At 37.5% G+C, this 20,605-nt stretch overlaps 2 protein-coding genes across 5 annotated transcripts in view; one reads left to right on the top strand and one right to left on the bottom strand.

Moving 5' to 3' along the window:
* The window catches only part of TUBE1 (tubulin epsilon 1), a 30,271-nt gene extending 16,150 nt beyond the window's left edge, over positions 1 to 14,121 (bottom strand). Inside the window, exons 1-5 of one of the 2 annotated variants that reach the window (XM_021008184.2) lie at positions 13,742 to 14,121; positions 13,525 to 13,598; positions 10,494 to 10,546; positions 8,855 to 8,912; positions 3,331 to 3,446 (exon numbers count right to left, since the gene is read on the bottom strand). In XM_021008184.2, coding sequence (XP_020863843.1) covers positions 3,331 to 3,446; positions 8,855 to 8,912; positions 10,494 to 10,546; positions 13,525 to 13,598; positions 13,742 to 13,766 — 326 coding nt within the window. In that variant the 5' untranslated portion in view covers positions 13,767 to 14,121. Of the gene's footprint in view, positions 1 to 3,330; positions 3,447 to 8,854; positions 8,913 to 10,493; positions 10,547 to 11,426; positions 12,421 to 13,524; positions 13,599 to 13,741 lie in introns of those variants that run through there. The other variant, XM_021008185.2, reaches the window with a different exon arrangement.
* FAM229B (family with sequence similarity 229 member B) lies at positions 14,025 to 19,703 on the top strand. 3 transcript variants are annotated; one of them, XM_021008190.2, is made up of 3 exons: positions 14,025 to 14,100; positions 18,692 to 18,830; positions 19,586 to 19,703. In XM_021008190.2, the coding sequence occupies exons 2-3, from the start codon at positions 18,706 to 18,708 to the stop codon at positions 19,701 to 19,703; spliced, it is 243 nt and encodes an 80-aa protein (XP_020863849.1). In that variant the 5' UTR covers positions 14,025 to 14,100; positions 18,692 to 18,705. The 3 variants fall into 3 exon arrangements, with proteins under 3 accessions (XP_020863849.1, XP_020863854.1, XP_078011313.1); XM_021008195.2 differs by lacking the exon at positions 14,025 to 14,100 and adding an exon at positions 16,963 to 17,031; XM_078155187.1 differs by lacking the exon at positions 14,025 to 14,100 and adding an exon at positions 17,824 to 17,906.
* The last annotated feature ends 902 nt before the right edge of the window (positions 19,704 to 20,605 follow it).

Raw genomic sequence — 20,605 nt, 5'->3', positions numbered from 1 at the left:
TGACAGAAAAAGAGGCAGAGGCTGCTAAGAATCACATAAGCTTTAGGCCATTTATAAATATTAACTAAACTGTCACCTTAATATGAAATCATTGTCCAATAACCAAGACATTGCATATCTATCTTGACATTCTTAATATAAATGAATCCAAAAGACAAATGGATCTGTAATGTTATTGCTCTGGGTGCTGGGGAGGGAGAAGGAGGTATACAATGACTGAGGTGGAAGCCTTCTTTAACTGTTTGTCTACCTGTCATTGCTTGTCCTCAACATGTGACCAGTCCATATTCCCCTTCCAGCATATATTTCTCTGACATCTTTCACTCCTATTCTTCCTTGAAGCTCCTCAATAGTTGTATGTTACAGCCTAATCATAACTACTTTTCAATTCTTTGGAGTCTGCTGAGTTTAATGTCCCATAGCCATATAAGACTGGTAGAAGAGTTAAAAAAAATAGTTAAAAAAAATGGATTTGAATCTGGAAGAAACCTGAGTTCATTCAAGGAACGTTGCAATTTCCTGAAGGTAATCAAGTCTTTTCTAGGTCCAAATCTTTGTCCATTTGTGCTCCCTAAGACATATAACCTCTGAGAGAAAGATCACCAAACATCACAAAGGTGACCAGTAAAAGGATTATGAGCAGTACTGTCTCTGGAAACAGCAAAAAGAGGGAGGGAAAACACATTTATAGAAAGCTTGGTAAGACAACCAATCAAGCTAAATAATCCAAAAGATATTTAAGGATGGAAAAGGAAGAATGATGAACAGACAAAAAAATGTAAAGAGATCTGTCAAAACTTTTAGCACAAACTATTTTGTTCATCACTGAAATCAAAGCCACTGCATTTTTATTCTAATGTCACAGTCCCCAGTGAGCTAAAGAAATGGCACTAAAGAAAACAAAGTCAAGAAGAAGAGATGACTAAACATATTCTGAGGAGATCTTTGCTGGAGGTGATGATTTTGAGGGCTTTACTCTTTAAGATATCTAAAATAGGGAAATGCTTAGAAAAATCATGGATACAACTACTCAAGAAAGATGACTGAGAAAATACCAAGTACCAATGCACATGCCTACTTTTCTATTCCTACCAAATTTTTATGAGAAGATTTATATGAAATAATCTACATATACATTGAAGACATCTTTGATGAAGGTATGAGAAATGACTAGTCAGGCTTTTGCAAAGGCTACCCTTTAGCAGACCACATCACCATACTTATGCTGTTGACAGAAAGGTTCAGAGAATACAAGATCCCACTAGGCTTAGCTGTTTGTTGATTTTACAGAAGCATTTGGTTTTGGCAGAGTAAAATGATGCCTTAAAGGCTCTTCTCTAACAAATGTCTCCCAAGCATATCCGAAAATCATGTAACACTACTTTAAAAATACAACAATGAAGAACTTTGATGACCCTTTGATTATTAATAAATGAAGCAGGGCATAAAATATGGAGAAGTCTTTGTAAATATTATAAAAGATGCCCAGCAAAGAATACAAATGGAGAAAGGACTCCTTAAATGCTGAGGTCCTTCAAATGCTCTTATGGCAACGATTTGCTGAAATAGCATCAAAGATAAAGAAATTATAGAGGCTCCTAAATAAGGTCCATGATTACTCAAGAAATTGATCTAACCACCCACACGGGAGGAAAAAATAGATGAAAAATGTCCAGACTATAATATGCAGTTGGATGGACTGTACAGAGCTGGTCCACTAGTATATATATATGTTTTGGGCAGACACTGAAAATGGAAATGAACTGGTCCTTGAACTAAAAAGAAGTAAAAGAAAAAGTTAGATTACATTTGGGAAATTGTGAAGTATTATTGTTTTAAAATGATCTCAAACTTCAATCTGGAACAAAGAACCATCTTTTTAGCACCAACTTCCTCTTCCAGGGATATTATATGGCCGTGAATCATGTGATTATCACAGTATATGAAGATTTAAAGTTAATCAAAGGACACTGGAGAAAACACATGGTGAGTCTGGATAGGTGGCTACAAAATCATCAAAGAACTGTGCAACAAAATCAGCACAGAATACATGACAAAGACAGTCCAAAGAGGCAGTGAATTTCATTTGTATTCATAAAATGTCAAAAGACCTAAAGGAATACCTGCAGTATTCTGGATAGACAGCCTACCTCCCCCATTGATAAATTTATGAGAAAACATGAACAAGAGACACACAAGATGAGAAAGTATAGATAGAAAGGTTATAATTTGTACTATGGGAAGGAATACCTACATCAGTAAGAACACAGATTGTATTTTCTTAGAATTTTGTTCTTCATGCAAACACAAAAATGAATGATATTACATTATTAAAAAACTGAGAGAAACATAAGAAAATATCACATAATAAATTGTTTTAAAAATAACAAACCTATGAAAGTTTAAAATGTGAAGGCGCAAATCAATGATAGTTGATTGTTACTAGTGAAAAAATTATTTTGCAAAAAGTGAAAATATTACAAATGTGGGTTTTCTAATAATATTGTAATAAATTCACACTGTAGAATTTCTATTCCATCAAATATAATGGGAATATATTAAATATAAGTTAATAACTAATTCTAAGATGCCATTCTGGCTAGCTCTAAGGCTAGATCTGGTTGGCTCTGCAACATACCAGCATTGTGACTTTGGATAAGTCTTAACCTCTCTAAGCCTCAGTTTTCCTATATGTAAAATAAGAGGAACAAATCTTGTACCACCTACTTCACAGCTGCTGTGAGGAAAGTACTTCTTAATTTGCAAAAAGCTAAATAAATATTAGTAGTTGTTGTCCCTCTTTTTTTTTTTGCATCAATTCCTTTAAGCAGTTAGATAAAAGAACTAAATCTGAGAATTTAAGCCCCCAGATCATAGAAGGGCATTAGTAAATGCCTTAAAGTTCAAATACAGAAGTGGTCAAGTAGATCTAAAAATCTCATTATTAGAGATTTATTTTCTAACATATTTTTCTACTAATTCTTTAGATATAACATACTTAAAAATACTCAGCTGCAAAATAACTTGGAATTTTTTTCCCTATCTCTCTTCTGTACTCAAAAGGGTTAAAAAAAATTAGAGGGCATCAATAATACAAGGCAACCTATGTAGTTGTAAGAACTAGGTATTTCATACATCAAAAGGAAATGGGTCAAAGACAAAGGCTGGGAACTGAAAGGCTAATAGAAAGCAAGATATAGTAAGAAGTATGGGAGTGACCTTTCATGCTAACAGCTCCTTTAATGTATCTGCTTTACATGCAATAATAGCATCTACTAGAAAGAAAGCTATTTGTTCCAGTTTCAGCTGCTATGTTTTGCATATTCTCACCAATTATTCCCTGAGCCAGAAACATTTGTGATGAGTTGCTTGCTATCAAATATATCTTTCAATGGTCCCTGAAGGATTTCATTCACTACTCCTTCCTCCATATCAATCAAGAGCGCCTAAGAAAAAAGAATTAAAATTTAATTAACATATTTTACTTTAAATTCATTATCTAATGAATCCAACAACACATGTAAGCTGAAACTTGATTTTTCCCCCCAGATTTCATCCAAATGTTCCTTTATGAAAAATGTGTTTCAGAAATCCATTTTAAAAGGAAATGTTCTACCGTTTTATTAAAGGGCAAAATCCATTTAAGAAGTGGATTCCACCAGGTACTCTACTTTATCCTATTCCAAAAAAAGGAAACAAACTCAACATACACTCACATTTTATTTCCCTATAACCTCCTGTGGTACTAGAAGATACACTGACCTTTACGAAAATAGGCCAGGCCTTATTATAAATAACAAAGAAATGCACATCTTTTTTGTAAACTTAATATTTTAAACTCATCCTCAACTGACTCCATGGCAATTACAAAGCTGTTAACCCTTTTGTTTATATGCTGTGAAGGAAATGATTTATGTGGATAAGCTTTTTTTTCTGTTAGTGAGACAAGATTCAAAAACATAATTCAAAAACATGCATTAAGTATCCTCTATTTTATATGGTGTATAAAAGCTAAAATGTTGGGTGAGATTTGAAGTTTACATAAGATTTAGTCTCCGGCAGGCAAATATGACAAGGACAAAAATAATATGAAACAAAACAATACATACCAAATAGTAAAGAGAGGTGTAAGGAAAGATCATAACTGACTTGGAGTGGGAGACAGCAGAATGTGAGGGAGTTGGCATTTGATAGTTAGACGAAGTATGAAGTCAGAGGGCATTCTAGGCAAGAGGACATAACACAGTTGAGTACCTAGATCAGGGCTGGGGAACCTGCGGCCTTGAGGCCACATGTGGCCCTCTAGGTCTTCAAGTGCAGCCCTCTGATTGAATCCAAACTTCACAGAACAAATCCCGTTAATAAAAGGATTTGTTCTGTAAAACTTGGACTCAGTCAAACGGCCACACCTCAGGACCTAGAAGGCCACATGCGGCCCCAAGGCCACAGGTTCCCCAGCCCTGATCTAGAAGGTACTGGTATGAAATAAAGATAGAAAGGTATTGTGCAGAGTCTTGAATGCCACACAGGAGTATGGGCTGTATTTGATACACAATATGAAGTCACTGGAGACTTCTGAGTAACATATAACTAGACTTATACAGAAGAAAACTGCCTGGCAGTTGTGGGAAGGAGAGATTAAAGAAGAGACAGCCTATGGCTACAATGTAGTTAGAGACACATGAGGTAATTAATGAAACATTACATGCTAGGGAGAAATGGGTACTTATACCTGAATGGTAACAGTTGGAATAGAGAGGAAACAGGACAGAGGTGAGAGGCTATCTTGTACAGCGGTGAAAACAACTGGACTTGGTCACTAATTGGATGTGAGGTGAGAGGAAACAGTAAAAGATAACACCAAAATTTCAAATATGGTTGACTGAATGGGAGTACCATGAAAACAACAGTAAAGGCAGAAGAAGGGGCAGGTTTGGCTGAAGAGATATCTATCATTTTTTGATTAGAGTTAGAAAACTGGCCCACCCAGAGTATCTACTGTGTCCAAATCCCTCTAGTAGGAGATTATTAGCACAGTATCTAGCACATAGTAGGAGCTTAGTAAATACGTGCTGATTGATTTAAAAAAAAGCAGACCGTGAGGAACTATATGATAAATAGGGCTTTGGAAGCAGCAGCAGCATACTCACATGCACACAGAGACACATACACAAAACAATTTAATAACGTTTGCAAAACATACAAATATGTATGAATTGGCATATAGTAGTATAAACTATTTACATAAGCAGTAGTAGTAACTTATATCTCTACAGTGCTTTAAAGGTTTACTTTCCTCACAACTTTGTGAAGGTAGTTAGTATAAGTATTATCCACATTTTACAGATAATGAAATTGAAATCTCAAGAGAAGTTGACTTGCCCAGTCACCAACTCTGAGGCAGAGTTGAAATTCCTGTCTCTTGACTAAGTCCAGCACTCTTTCCACTATACAATACTCTCTCTAAATGGACAAAATAAAGATGTTAACAGTCAGTGAGATTAAACAAAAAAGCTCTCTGGAAAGAGGAGCTCTCCTAGTTCAAAGATGTAAAGATATGTATCTTGCCAAAATGTCAGTCACACAATCAGGAAAGGTCAGAGCTAGGATTCAAACTTGGGTTCTGTGACTCCAAATTCTGCCCTCTTTCTCTATACCACTCTGTCTATGAATGTACATATAAGTTAGATTAAGGGTAAATTTGTTAGACTCAAATTTGGCAAAAGTGGGATAAATTGAGCATAATTTGAAGAAAAATCTCCCAGTTTAGACACTACTTCTGGGGTATATAAGAAGCAAGATCAAGGCAATTAAGGAATATAAAAGGATTAAGGGTAGAAATAGAAGAGGTAGATTCAAGGCAAAGTTAGTGGAAAAAACCAAGAAGATAAAGTAAAGGAACAAATCGTTGGCAGGGCAAATTGGTAAAACAGCTGGGTCTAAGAATGAAGGGAAGGTGGGTGTGGTTGGTGAGTTGTTGTGAAGTTGTTAAGAAGAGATGAAAGACAGTAAAAATTTTAACCACCCATATGTAGTCCAGAAGAACAAGGTTAAAAATCTCAATAATTACAGAAAGTCAAGGACATTGTACAGTAATTTGTACTGAGACTGTGATGCCTGCAATTCTTCTACAAACTAGTGATTGTTTTTCATGTTCCAGGTGCAGGATGACCTTCGTTCAGGAGAAGGTGAAGGGATTTGAAGAAAGCATTTTTACACACTATGTTATTAAGGCATAAGGTGTTCCCAGTGGAAAAAAAAGTGAAGTTTCAATAGGAAAAAAGGGGATTTGAGGTAAACCAGAAGAAACCTGACTCTTGTAAAGGAGGCTGGAGAGTAAAAAAAGTGTTATAGAAAGAAGAAAATGAAGAAAAAAGAGTCAGCTATACAATTAGGGCTTAAAAACAGACTTGAGGTTCTTTCTGAAGACACAATGGGATATTCTGAGGAAGAGGCTATTTGTCCTCCAAAGAACTGTATAATAGAATAGAGTCATAGAAACTACTTGATATGATCATCCAGTAAAGGTCAGAGGAAGAAGAGAAGAGTAAGTAGGAGCTACTTACTCTTATATATACTCTCTCTCTCTTTCTCTCTCTCTCTCTCTCTCTCTCCATATATATATATAGATATAGATATAGATATAGATATAGATATATACACACACTCTTATACTACTCAGGGATACTGAGGAAGCTATGTGTCAATTCTATAACAATAGGGAGGTCTCTTATTGTCTTCCCAAGTTATATATTTGAGGCAAAACAGAGAAACTCTCAAGACTTCATAATGATGACAACTATCCAACTCTGGTGACTACTGCGGACACAAATTAAATTGCCAAAAAGAACCAGAAAAGCATTACCAATGATAACAACATCTGGGGCAAGAAACTGAAAATGAAAGGGCCATATATTGTGTTTTACTTACTGTTGCTAGCTGAAGGCAAGGGATGCAGAAGAAAAAATTGGGAAGTGAACAATAGTTGGCTAAAAAAGTGGTGTCTGTGAATTGGATTTGAATTTTTGAACCACAACTTAAAACAAAATTGGTAGAATCCTGGCCAAAAACTCCATATTTGAGGGTCTGGGGGTGCTCAACAATGAAATTCTAAAGACAAAAGAGGAAACAACTATAATGAAGAGAAAAAAATTGGAATTGTTTGCAGAAACAGATGTGAATGAATGGAGAAGACACCAATTAATTTAGATTTTTAAAAAGAAATATAAAAACAATGAAATAAGTCAAGGTAGCTGAAGAGGAATATGAGTGTGGTATAGTCTTCATAAAAAGGACATCAGGAATATTAAATCTCAAAATAAACTGAGCCTGGTGTGAGAAGCTAAGAACAGTAAATTTTTGTTTTTGCTTCTTAAATGTATATTGAGACAAAAGGAAGAATAAAGGTAGCACTGAACCTTTGCTTGAGGTGGATGGAGTGAAGAAAACTTCCAGAAAGGGCAGAGCTGATGAATTCTTTTTCATTTCTGTGTTTTCAGTCAAGACTAGCTTTTGCCATTCTGGAAATGACAGAACAACGACTAATTGGAAGCGGACAGCAAGAAAAGTAGTTATAGTATAAGAGAGCATTTACCTGCCCCAGGTGAACTCAAGTCACCCAGTCCAGATGAATGACTTCTTGGGTAATGGCAGATATTACCATAATCAGTGATATCTGAGAGACTATGGCAAATAGGAGAGGTACCTTAAGATGGGAGAAAGGTAAATGCTCAATTATACACTTGGTGGGTTTTTAATGAGCTGACAGACAAGCAATCTAATTAGCACAGAGGGATATCCTAAGGCCAACACTTCAACTAAAATCTGTCAGATGATGCTCCTAATGAATCTAATCCCATGCTGGTTCTTCCGTAAGTTTGTGCTGAGTAATGAAATCAGGGGTTTGATATCTTTTTCTCTAAAAAAAAGAGTTGGAGAAGAAATCTTGGGGAAAACAAAACAAAAACACTGCCTATAACGAACCATTAGTGGTAATGAAACTTCACTGTACTGAATAAAATACTATCACTATCGCCTTGTGATCTTTTTCATTATACTGGTACTATTAGGCAGTAGTATAGAGTGGCAAAGAGTACTGGACGAGGATTGAATTTTAGTTATGTGACCACAGATAGACAACTTACTGAAACTCTGAGTCTCAGTTTTCTTATCTATAAAATGGAATAATATTACCTGTCCTAGTCAGCGATGTAGGGAGAACCATATGAGATAATTTATTTGAAAGTACTTTGAATTTCGTAAAAGAGTATTAAAAAATAATAGTGAACAGAAAGAGTGACCTTGGAGTCTGGAAAATCTGCGTTTAAGTTCTGCTCCTGACACATATTAGCTGTGGGACCACAGGAAAGTTATTATGCTCTTAGTTCTCTCATGAATTCAATTCTACTAGGAGAGGAAGTTTCTATACCAGAGGTTACAAACCTATACCAAGGAAACCACAGGACTCAACCTTCCTCCACAAAAAAATAAAAAGTACTATTATTACATAGTATTATGGTATTTCATCTATATTTTTAAGGGGAAAAGTAACCAGGTAGCACAACAAAATTACCTTGAAAAGAAATTTTTACATGCAACAGGCCCTTAAAATATACATATATACAAACTCTTTTCTTATCATCTGATCTGTCTGGAAATTTGGTACCATTAGTAAAGTTTTTTAAAATGCCTTAAGGTACAGCATCTGGCATTCATGCAAACAGGGTGTTCATAAATATTCTTTCTGTGATTTATTGATTTAAGTTAGAACAGAGAAAATTTAATTTGGGTGACAATTATAACAGCATAACTATCATTAAAATATATGAAGTAAAAATCTTAATGTATATCTTACTCGTGCTTTTAGTGAGCAAATTTTTCCTTTGGAAACATCTACACCATCACCATTTCTTCTGAAAGATTAAAAAAAAACAAGGAAAAAAGATTACTGAGTAAAAATAGGCAAGAGGAAACAATACTGTAATATAATCCATTAAACTTTATAAATGTAAAGGTATATGAAATGTTAAATCATTATGAGTAAATTAAGTGGGACAAAAAATTTATCTCAACTAAATGCTTACTTAAAATCTATGCATATAGATGATATATTTAATATATTATCCTGCAAATGCATGCACGCATAGAGAAACATGGAAAATTGTGGATATTAGTCTTAATATTTTTGGTCCAAAACCGAGATTTCATGGGGAGGAGGGAGGGGGAAACTCTTGGTAAAGAAACTCTCTCCATCAAAGGAGATCAGCAACTTGTGTGCAACTTAAAAAGCTACAGTCTCTATTTGTCTGAGACCTTGAGAAGTGAGGTGTCTCACCAGGGTTTTGCTCTAAATATTCTTGTATAAGTTGATCCTTTAATGAGATTTTAAGAAATTCTAGCAATGAAATCACCAAGTCCCAGTATATAAGCAGTTTTGGCGACTGATACATCTTGCTATTGTCATACAAAGAGTTTTGGTTTTACTCAATTCTTAGAGGTACATGCAATGCATGATTTGGGGGACTGATCTTAAATTTTACTTCTCTCAAGTCCCTTTTTTCTTGACCATTATGTTTTCTAGGTATTTTACTATATTACTAAAAATAAAGCAGGACCATAGGATAGTTGTGACTTGGCAAATACTACTGTCTGTGTGGAATGGGAAGAGGAGTTACATTGCCTGCCTGATGGCACAGGTCAGGTGTCTAACCGAGAAAGCATGTCTGCAATGAATCAACGCCACCCTGGGAAGAGCTCTTCTTCAGTCCAGGGTTTTTTGGGATCTGCTCTCCAGGAAGACTTACTTGATAAGAATGGACTGTTTTTGGACTTTCTGGATACTCTTCTCTGGCCCTTACTAAGTGCCTGGAATATAGTACTTGCTTAATAAATGTTTATTAATTATGACTAACTGAACACAGTGCTCTTGTGTGTGTGCATGCACTTCAAGCTGAATAAATATCTGAACTGAAGCTATTGAATACTGGACAAGAACACGTGCCACTTCAGCTACGGTTACCCTGGTCCCAAGATTCTTGATTTCTGGGTTTTGTTGTGGCACACTTTAAGTGGGAGGTATTCCATACTACTCATGGTAGAAGTTAGAGCTGGGTAGCTAATTTTCCTTTATGGTTGCAAGCTTTTATCAAGAGAAGTATACAATTTAACTATTGGGTAGGACGGGTTGGAGAAATGGAGGTTAGTACATCTGAAGCCTTTTGTCTTAAAAATATTTTATTTAATTCTTGGTCCAACCACAAAGCATGTACTCTTTTGTAAGCTTAATCACCCCGATCTACATTAGTGTACTGAAGGGCACACACAATGACTACAGGAGGCACTACTTTTCAATTCCTTAAGAGAGTATATGATTTTGAGATCTTTTGAACTAAATTCAGGTACTATAAACCACGCTGCGACCCCAACCTAGGGACAGATACCAACAGACACATCATACATTCTGATGAACTTGAAATAAGTGAGATACATCTTACCTAGTATCCACATTTCTAAAGAAGTTCTTCAGTGAGTCATCATAAATTCCTTTCTAAAAATTAAAAAAAAAACATTCATGTAAGTGCAATTGTTTTATAAGTTCTATGATCCCACCCCAGAAGTCTTTCAAAGCTTTAAATGATAATCAATCACTAGGCAACAATAGAGTTTGTAATAGGGATTGAATTCTCAAGAAAAAAAAAAGTCAAAACATTCACACTTGTTTTCCAACTTAAAGATTTCAGATCAGCGTTTCTAAATTCACAAAAGAAGATCTTGACTCCCTTCCTAAAGGAGTAAGGGCCAGAGAGAAGGTTTTTCTCTTCTGACTTCAGAAACATATATTGCAACATGAGGAACTAAAACAGAAGACTCAATCTGCTTTGGTTAACTGTATCACCTGTGCCCAAATGACGTGCAGATAGAAAAAGAGGAAGTGCTACTAGTGACCTAACTGCCAAATTTAATAATCTTATTCCAGTTCCTATCCTTGGGCACCTAGGTGACACAGTGGATAGGGTACTGAAGTCAGGAAGACCTGAGTTCAAATCCTGCCTCAGATGCTTATTAGTTGTGTGACCCTGGGCAAGTCACTTAATCACTGTCTGCCTCAGTTTCCTCATCTGTAAAATGAGGATAATAATAGCTTCTACTTGCCAGGGTTGTTGTAAGGATCAAATGATATAATTGTAAAGCACTTAGCACAATGTCTGACACATAGTAAGCTCTATGTAAATGTTAAGTATTGTTATTACTATCATTATCATCATCCCACTTCTTTAAATTTAACATTGATGATCACAGCCTTTGATTCAATGACACTTAAGTTTTTGGATTCTTTTCCTATCAACTTCTCTATTTCTGTCCCTCCCTTATTTTTCTCATCTTGGGCACTAAATGTAGACATTCAGTACGATACAATCAACACTTACCAAGTATGTACTATGTAAGTGAATTTACACTTTGTACAGATTACTTTAGTTTACACCACTCTCTATGATAAGAATGTTCTTTCCCAGTCTCGATCTGTTGAAATCCAACTCAAGCTTCCAAAGACTCAACTCAAATGTCACCCCCTCATGATTTCCCTGATTTTTCCCACTCCAATTCTCATCTCTTTCTATCTGGAAAGGTTACTTAGAAAGATGGATAAATAGGATATTTATCAGGAGCCAGGTACTGTGGTAAGTGCTGGGGATACAAATATAAACATGTAAGACAAATTTTGCCTGCAGGAGCTTACATTCTTAAGGGGGGAAGGCAGCATATAAAGGGGAGCTGAAAAAAGGGGACAGAGGGAAAGCAGTATGGTGTGAGGACGACCAGAAGTCAAGGCCTAATTGCAGGGAAGATAAAGTGAAGGTTCATTTAATAGAGCACTCAATCCCAGAGCACAAGCCCAAGATGGGGAATGTGGGGTGTGGAGGGGGAGGAGGTAGGGAGGTAGTCTTAGCAAAGTATGTAGAAAAGGAAGTGGTGTGGAAACCTGGTTCTGTTATCACATTCTCCCTTGTCTTCTAAATCATAGCTTTGCGTCTATCCCTTGAAAGAAGGGCACGGTTCAGATCTCTGTATCCCCTGTGCTTGGCACATCAATTTATGCTTTATGTATCAACTTGTTCCTTAGATCACAGATGTAGAGCTTGAGGGGGATCTCAGAGGCCACACAGTCCAACCTACATTTTATAGATTAGAAAAGTGAGGTCCAGACAGCTCATACAACTAGTGTGGGACCCAAAAAGCAGGCTATCTGATTTCAATTTAATGTTCTTTCCCTCTGTACCACACTGGCTACCTCCTATACTACCTAATAAATGCATGCAATTTTTCTTTCTAGAGCAAGGATTATTGATCTTTTTTGTGTTGCAAATCCTTTGACATGGCGGTGAAACCTATGGATTCCTTCTTCAAATAATCTTTTTAAATCTGTAAAATAAAATACATATGATCACATGGAAACCAAAGGTTAGTTACAAGAGAGATATAATTTTTTCTTCCATCCAAGTTCACAGATCCTTTGAAATCTACCCCCAAGTTAAGAATCCCTGTTCTAACATAATCAGACATATTTTTTTATTTGATGGTGGACACTCTAAATCTTAAACAGATGCTACTTAGTTCCTCCACTTCAGACCCTGATGTGTAATGGAAATGGATCTGGATTCAAAGTCAGAAGAAACCTGGATTCTAATCTGCCCTCTGACACTAGCTATGCAATTATGTTGTTGTTCAGTCATATCCAACCTTTTTCTTGGCAAAGACATCAGAATCATTTGCCGCCATTTCCTTCTCCAGCTCATTTTACAGATGAGGAAACTGAGGCAAACAGGGTATACAATGACTTGCCCAGGGTCACACAGCTAGTGTCTGAGGCTGGATTTGAACCCAGGAAGATGAATTTTCCTGATGCCAGGCCCGGTACTCAACTCCTGTGTCACCTAGCTGCCCCACGTGCCTATGGGTTAGTTACTTAACTTTAGGTTTACCAGAGATCTAGAGTTGGAAGGGTCTCAGAGGTCATAGTCTAGCCCAGCCCTCTCATTTTACAGATGGGGTAAGAAGATTGGGAGGGAGACAAGAGGAAGAAGATGGAGGAGGGGACTGGAACAAGGCGGGGAAAGGGAGGAGGGTGGAGATGAGTTAGGAAAGTGGAGTAGGGGATAAGAATATGGCGGAGAGGAGGTGGGGAAGAGGGGGGATAAGGGGAGGAGGAAGATGAGGGAGGGGCACAAGGTGGGGACGGGAGGATGGGGTGAAAAATGGGATAAGACGAGGGGGAGGGGGATAGGGATAGGTACAAGGTGGGGAGCGGGAGAATGGGGGAGGGAAGAAAGATCAGGAGAGGAGTTAGGAAGATGGGGGAAGGGACAAGTACAAAGTGCGGAGGAGAGGAGAATGGGGGAGAAGTTAGGCAGATGGGGGAGGGGACAAGAACGAGATGGGGAGTGGGAGGACGCTGGGGGAGGGGAGGAGGTGGGAGGATAGGGAGTCACGCGGCAGTGTCCGCGGAGTGGGTGGTGCCCTCCCTACCTTGTTGACAGCCGCATGCTCCCGCAGGGCCAGATCCCAGAAGCAGCGGCCAACCTGGTTCCCACACTGGCCGACTGCAAGCCCCCACGGTGGGCACAGAAAGAAAGAGAACAGGGCATTAGTGCAAGCGAAGGAGTCCAGTTCCAGTCAGGGGCTCCCGCCCCGGGGATACGGGGACCTTGCTGGGGGGTCCGGCTCAGCCCCCGAAGCAGCTCACCTTGCACTACGACAGACTGGGCCATGCTGCTGCTCCTGCAGCCGCGGCGGCTCGTGCCAAAACCGCAGTTCGCGGCCGGCCGCGATCCCGGGGCCCGCGGTCACCTGGGCGGCCGTTCAACAGTCAGCAAATGATCTCTAGTTTCTTTCCCGGTTCCGGCTCGCGCCTGCGTCTGGCGCCGCGCGGTGACGTCAGCCGGGGTGGGGGCGGGGGCGGAGCAACGGAAAGCGGCTGGAGGGCGCCTGCGTGCTAGCTGTTGCCATAGCGATCAGGCACGCGTTCCCCCGCCTGGCTTTCAGTCTGGGCGCACTCAACGTCTAAGTAGGAGTGTCTGAGGTTTCCGGAGCCCGCACTAGCGGGTAATTCAAGATTATTGGTTTGGTTGACAGCATCCGTCAACTGCTCCTCCTTGTCCACAGTCTCAACCCTCCTTGGGCGACGGGGAGGGGCGTCTTCTCCTGCCGGGGCCACCCCTTTCCCTGAAAAAGTTTTATCAGTCCCCACCCGGGGCTAGCCAGCCCCGACCGACAAGGACGTTGAAACAGACTGACCAACTGCAGGCCCTGGGATCTGGGGGTGGGTGGGTGGCAGCAAGCAGGGTGACTAGAGGGTCGCAGAGATAAAAGCTAAATCCAATCCTTGGACGGGGGGTGGGGGTCTTGATCTGTGTTTATTTGGGCATGTAGGGGTATTCCTGACGTGGAGACGGCTGCCCCTCATGGGTATAAACCCAATATGGGGGCTCGGGTTTAATCTAAGATAGGATGCCACCTCCTCTGATCCCTCTAGGTAGGAATGATCTGTTGATTTTCTAGCACTCCGTAAATGATTTATTGCTGGGTCTGTTTTGGTAGTGAGAGCTTCCTCATTCAAGATTTCTCTATACCAATGACAGCCTTGGAGTGCCCAAGGCAGAACTCTCCGCCTAAGTAGTGGATGAAAACGATCACAGATTTGTCAAAAACACAAGGCAATATAGAGTGGAAAAACCCAGCAACACTAAACTGAGAACTAATCCTCTTAGTTCTGTTTACCGCTTAAAATTGTATGACTTTGGACAAACTGACCCTCTTTGAGAGTGTTTCCTCATCAGTAAAATGCGGATAATACTTTCCCAGCCTACCTCCTGGGTTATTGTAAAGAGAAATATGATATATGTGAAAGTGTTTTTAAAACTATGAAATAGGATGATGATGATGATGATGGTCATCTTGAAAAATCCATGCTAAAAGTGATTTAGACAAACCTTTCTGTGGTATTAGATCCAGTGACCTTGAATGGGGACTTTTAGGAATACTGTCAGCGATGGGGTAGAGTTGTATTATTATTCCATACTTGTCATCTGAAGCCCAGTAGTCAAGAACTGCACCTATACTAATGTTTAGAACTCTACATGAATATTTTTTGTCAAGTTGGTTAAGAATTAAAATCTTAAAATTTAGGTGATGGCAAGAAGTGCATGGTGTAAGAAAAAAAATCTAGATTTCTGCTTTATATCCTTCTGCAACAGAAGTGTGGGTGTTAGAGAGAGCCTTGCCAGGCTTACCAGTGCACATACGTACAGACAATGAAAAGAAAGCATGCTGTCAAAGTGGTTGATATGGTTGTGCACCTATTTGCCATAGTTTCCTCCTCTTCACCCATAAGGTATAAGCTAAATGTGAATCAACAGATGCCACCAGTGTTGTATTTCACTGAATTCTTCTCATAGTGCAAGACTTGCTGAGATTTTGTATTGTGCAGAATTTGAAAATATTTTCAAGAAACCCCTCTGGAATACATCCATAAACATATATGCGCACACTTTTTATATCCCCCAAACCACTTTAAAAAAATTTCCTTTTTTAAAAAAAAATCAACTTTTAACCATTTCCTCCTGGAGAATTTTGTGGGTTTTTTGTTTTTGTTTTTGGCTTATTGCAGTTTCTTTACGTTAATGCTGGAAAAGTATATCAGCCTTTTGTTATAATACAGTGTCCTAATTAATATGTTTTACGTAGCTTGTAATTATAGAAAATCCACACACTTAGTGATGTGATATTGGCCCCAAGCTGTTTTTAACTATCTGCTGCTCAAAAACTCTAATAACTCTCTATACTTGTGAAATGACTGCCCTCATCTTAGTCCTATGCCTTCTGTAAGATGACTAGTGACTCACCATTTTTTATCCCTTATTTACATTTTAATTATGCTAGGTAACAACAATAACAAAAGGGGTGGTTTTTTTTTTGTCAGACTCATAAAATAGGTTGCCATTATGGTATTTTTTTGGCACTTTGGTATTTGGCTTTTGATTTTGTCACTGTTTTCACAGGAATCAGTTTTATAGATTTTTTTTTTAGCCAAATGAAATTGTGTTCATTTAGGAGATAAAACATAGCTACCGATGATTTCCTGTTTTGTTTCACCTGTGGAAGACCCACAGCATCCAGCCGTCAATATTTCACATTTGTTTGAAATGAAAAAGGAGATTGGAAGAGATTAAAGAGACTTCACTTTTCTGCAACTTGTTTTGGGAGAATAAGCAGTTTTCTCCCAGTAGAATGTAAGCTGTTTGTGGGTAGGGATCATTTTATTCTTTATGTTTTACAGCAGTCAGTCCTGTGCCTGGCACATAGTAACAATAAATACATGTTGGTTGATGTATTGACTAATTAGGTTAAAAAGGATTGCATGCTGCAAAAACTGTGGAGATAGCCTCAGTTTCCTCATCTGTAAAATGAGAGGGTTTGAGTAGATGAACTAGAGTTCAGGATTCATGCTGTATTTCTATTCCCTTCTTTGCCTGTGCTCAAATGCCTGAATTTCCAGTTCTTTGTTGGAGTAGAATGACTTCTTTAAGGCCTCTTGCAGGGAGTTCAGGAAAGACAGTTTGAGTAATGATTTATTCATACTTGTTTATAGTATCTTTCTTTTGAAATTTCTGAAATCAGATAGAAAATAATTATGTCAAAACATTGCTTAATTGTTGCTGGTAGTTACTAAAGTGCATTGATCAGTGTAGTGTTGAAGTAAGCAGAAAGTGAAAATAAGATAATATCCTATTTCCACAAAAAGCTGTTTTTATACTTTTAAGGATAATTTCACAGCTATACAAACCACTAAAACATTGCCAATCCATATAAGGACTTAATGTTTAGGGTGGGCCAATGCATTAGCTAACAATGGCCTTCAGTGATCTCAACTCATCTGAACTATTATTATAGTCAATTGGTTTTTTTCCCAGCCAACCAGACTTGTGGTTAACTTACTCGAAGATGTCAAGCTACTAAGGTAAAAAGAAAGTGGAGGTAAGACTGAGCAGCTTGAGTAAGATAGTTTCCTATAACATGTCACATGAAAATAGAATAACGAGAACACAAAAAAGTTACTGCAAAAATTTTGATTAAGATAATCTTTGACTTGGATTATACATTGGAAAGTTTAGTTCTCACTTGTGCTGAAAAATGGTTTGCTTTAGATATGGTATTTGTTTTTAAGGGCAAAGCAGATTAATTCTGAAAACGTTGGGGTGGCTTTAATAAATATCTTTAAAATTAGTGATTGCTTACTGGAAGAAGTGCCAAATTCACGCTTCTTATCTATCATATGTAAGTTGAAATTTTATGTTTTGCTGTTGATTTCATGTGGGGCTATTTTATTGTGAGGAGTTTGGGGAATTGGAGGCATGTGGGAAGTGGGGTATAGAGATTATGATTGGGCCATTAGTCAGGGCAAGTGCTGAAAAGAAACAGGAAGACTGGGATAGTCACATATGTATTTTTGTGCTAATTGAAAATATTCAGTTCTGGAACACAGATTTAGATGATAGCCCTGTATGTCTGATAATAGACTTAATTTAGTTTGGCCTTTTCCTGTTCCACAGTATATGAGAAGCAAGCAAGCAAAGGATAACAAAACCCGTACCAAATTTTTAAGGGTGGTTAGCTCTCTCAGCTAAACAGAAATCTTTTCAGTTTAATGCTCCCATCATGAATTCAGAATGAAAACTTCTATTCTTTAGCAGGTAGGAAACTATGTGAAAGAATTCTCTGATGTCATAATTTCTGGGTGTCACTGGCTCATTCGACCAGCCTTCCTTTGGCACATTCCATCTTCCTATGGAAGGAGATTAGAAGCATTTGATTTATTTAGCCTCTACAGGAATCAAACTTCACTTATTTTGGTAAGTGTATGTATCTTTGGCTTAGTTAGCCAAAACCATGTTTTATCAAAAAAAAGACAGGATTCTTGAACTTACCTAGGTGGAAAACTTTTCTTAAGCAATGGAAAAATACAACTTTTCACTGGGTATGTAGCAACTGGAGACCCTCCCTAAAATCTTTGTGCACTTTAAGAATTTTGAACTCTTAAACTTTAATAATTTCAGTTCATCATCATTATCATCATCATCAACAAGAAATATTTATTAGGAAATGTATTAGGTGCTGGGGATACAAAGAATTATATAATAAGAGTAGAGACTTAAATTTAGTTGGACAAACAACATATACACATTAAAAGATAAGCAATAATACAAGTATAGTATATGTTAAGTGACAAATGCATGACATAGACAGTGTTATAGGAATCAGAGGAAGGAGCAATCAGGCACTTGGGAAGGCTGTGCAAGCTGATCCTTGAAGGGAAGGCTAAGCTTTAGATTAAAGGGAGCAATTTTCAAGGAGTCATGATGTGCGTAATCTAAAAATGACATTTAAAGACACATGGAATTATAGCTTATGTGAACTTAAGTTTTGCTAGTCTTAAGAGAGTTTACTTTCATCTATGGTAGTGACTGCTTGTCATTGGAACTGAAATAAGAATACATGCAGACAACTAAGGAAGAGTTATAGATAAGAGTTATAGATTTATAGGAGTTATAGATTATATCATGCCTATAATACTGATTATAAAAGTTTAAAAAGATGAAAGGCCACTATCTGTTTTTTTCTTTAATTTCTAATTTAGGTTTTCACTGAATTATGCCTTTTCGGTTTGGTACTCAGCCAAGGAGGTTTCCAGTGGAAGGAGGAGATTCTTCAATTGGTCCTGAACCTGGCCTGAGCTCTAGTACTGCATGGTATAGGAAAGAGACCCCACCAACCAGGTAAACTTACTGATTCTTCCAACTATTATATATGTGTTACAGTACAAATTTGAACTCTGGTTAATGTCATCATAATATCTGGGCTAACTCTAAATGTTGGCAGAACAAAAGAAAATTTACAAAAATTAATCGTCACCAAATTAGTAGCTTTTTGTTGCTCATTAGAGGTAATGTTAAGAGAATAAACATATTATATGGAATATTATGCTTCGTTTTGGAACTTTCCCCAGATATCCTACTGTTTAAATGAAATTATTTTGTAATGATTTTTAAAAGATATAAAAGGTATACCCATGAAAGCACCTGTATGTACACCCACACACATTTTATTGCCATTTGAGGAACATAAGATGTCTTTATAAATTACCAGCTGGAAGTCTGTCTTTTTTTTTTTCTTCAGGCAATTGGGGTTAAGTGATTTGCCCAGGATCCCAGCTAGTAAGTGTCAAGTGTTTGGTCTGAGGCTGGATTTGAACTCAGGTCCTCCTGACTTCAGGGCCAGTGTTCTATTCATTGCCCCGCCTACCTGCCCCCCCTTTTTTCCCCTCAGTTTCCTGTGATTAAAATGGGAAGCAATAGCTATAGTTTTGCTGGAATACAAGTCTGATTTCTGCCTCATCAGTGTTACTGTGTTATATAATTACCCAGTGACATTTAAAGAAATAAGAAAGGAGAATGAGTAGTCAGATTTTAGCACTTCATAATATCATTCCCTGGTAGGCAAATAAATAGATGTCATTTTCCCTATTATTTAGGCAACTTCGAAGATGCCCTGGAAGTCACTGTCTAACAATCACTGATGTTCCTGTCAATCTTTATGCGACAATGAGAAAACCACCTGCTCAGAGTAGCAAGGAAATGCATCCTAAATAGCCGCTCCTCTGGTGAAGATCATCATAAGGCTTTTGTAGAGGTTTGACTAGGTCAAGGTAATGGGCCAGTGTCATTTTATGATCTGGTAAACAAATAAAAGTTGTGACACCATTGGATGTTCACAACTGTTTTCACTTGTCATTTATTTTTGGTGGGAAAATCGGAGAAATGCCTATTAAATACAATAAGGGCAATATATAGTCAAGTATTATCTATATATAAGGAAATAACCATTAGTATGATAAAGTATACTAAATTGATGGTGCCAGTTTGAGCCGTGAGGAATATAGAGAATAAAGACTAAGTATTAGGACCATTAATCAAAGAACAAAAGTCTAGAATAGAAAGGGAAGATAAATAATGAAGAGAATGAGAGGAAACTTTTTTAAAAATAAGATGCATAAAATGAAAATTTAAAAACTTAAAACAGGTTTAAGAGGAGGAGAGGAAGGAAAATTCTAATTGACTACTTAATTGAGGGGGAAAAAGAGAGGAAGAATTAAATTAGCTAGATAAGAACAAGAAAGAAAAAAGAACTAATAAGCAACACTCTTAAAATTAAGAAAGGGAGGTAATGAGGAATGCGTATATAGAGAAGTAGAGAATAGGGCTTGAAGATAAGAAAAAGAGAGCCAATAAGAATAAGGTTTCCTTAAAAATAGATTATGCTAAAATAATTGAAGAGATATAGTATTATGTTTATAGAGAAGAAGAAGAAAATCTTGATTTGGAAAAACCCAATATTAGAGAGAAATGGAAGAAAATGTAAGCCTAACTCATAACCTTAAATGTGAAGGATTAAACAACTTAATAAAATAAAAAGAAGACAAAGATAAGAAAAAACCCTCAATTTTGCTTAAAAGAAACATTTAAAAAGCCATACACATAATAAAAATGAAGGG

Source organism: Phascolarctos cinereus, unplaced genomic scaffold, assembly GCF_003287225.1.
Source record: "Phascolarctos cinereus isolate Bilbo 61053 unplaced genomic scaffold, phaCin_HiC Scaffold_5;HRSCAF=322, whole genome shotgun sequence".
Lineage (NCBI taxonomy): Eukaryota > Metazoa > Chordata > Mammalia > Diprotodontia > Phascolarctidae > Phascolarctos > Phascolarctos cinereus.
Note: the sequence above shows the minus strand (reverse complement) of the source record. Positions and strands in the feature narration are given on the sequence as shown.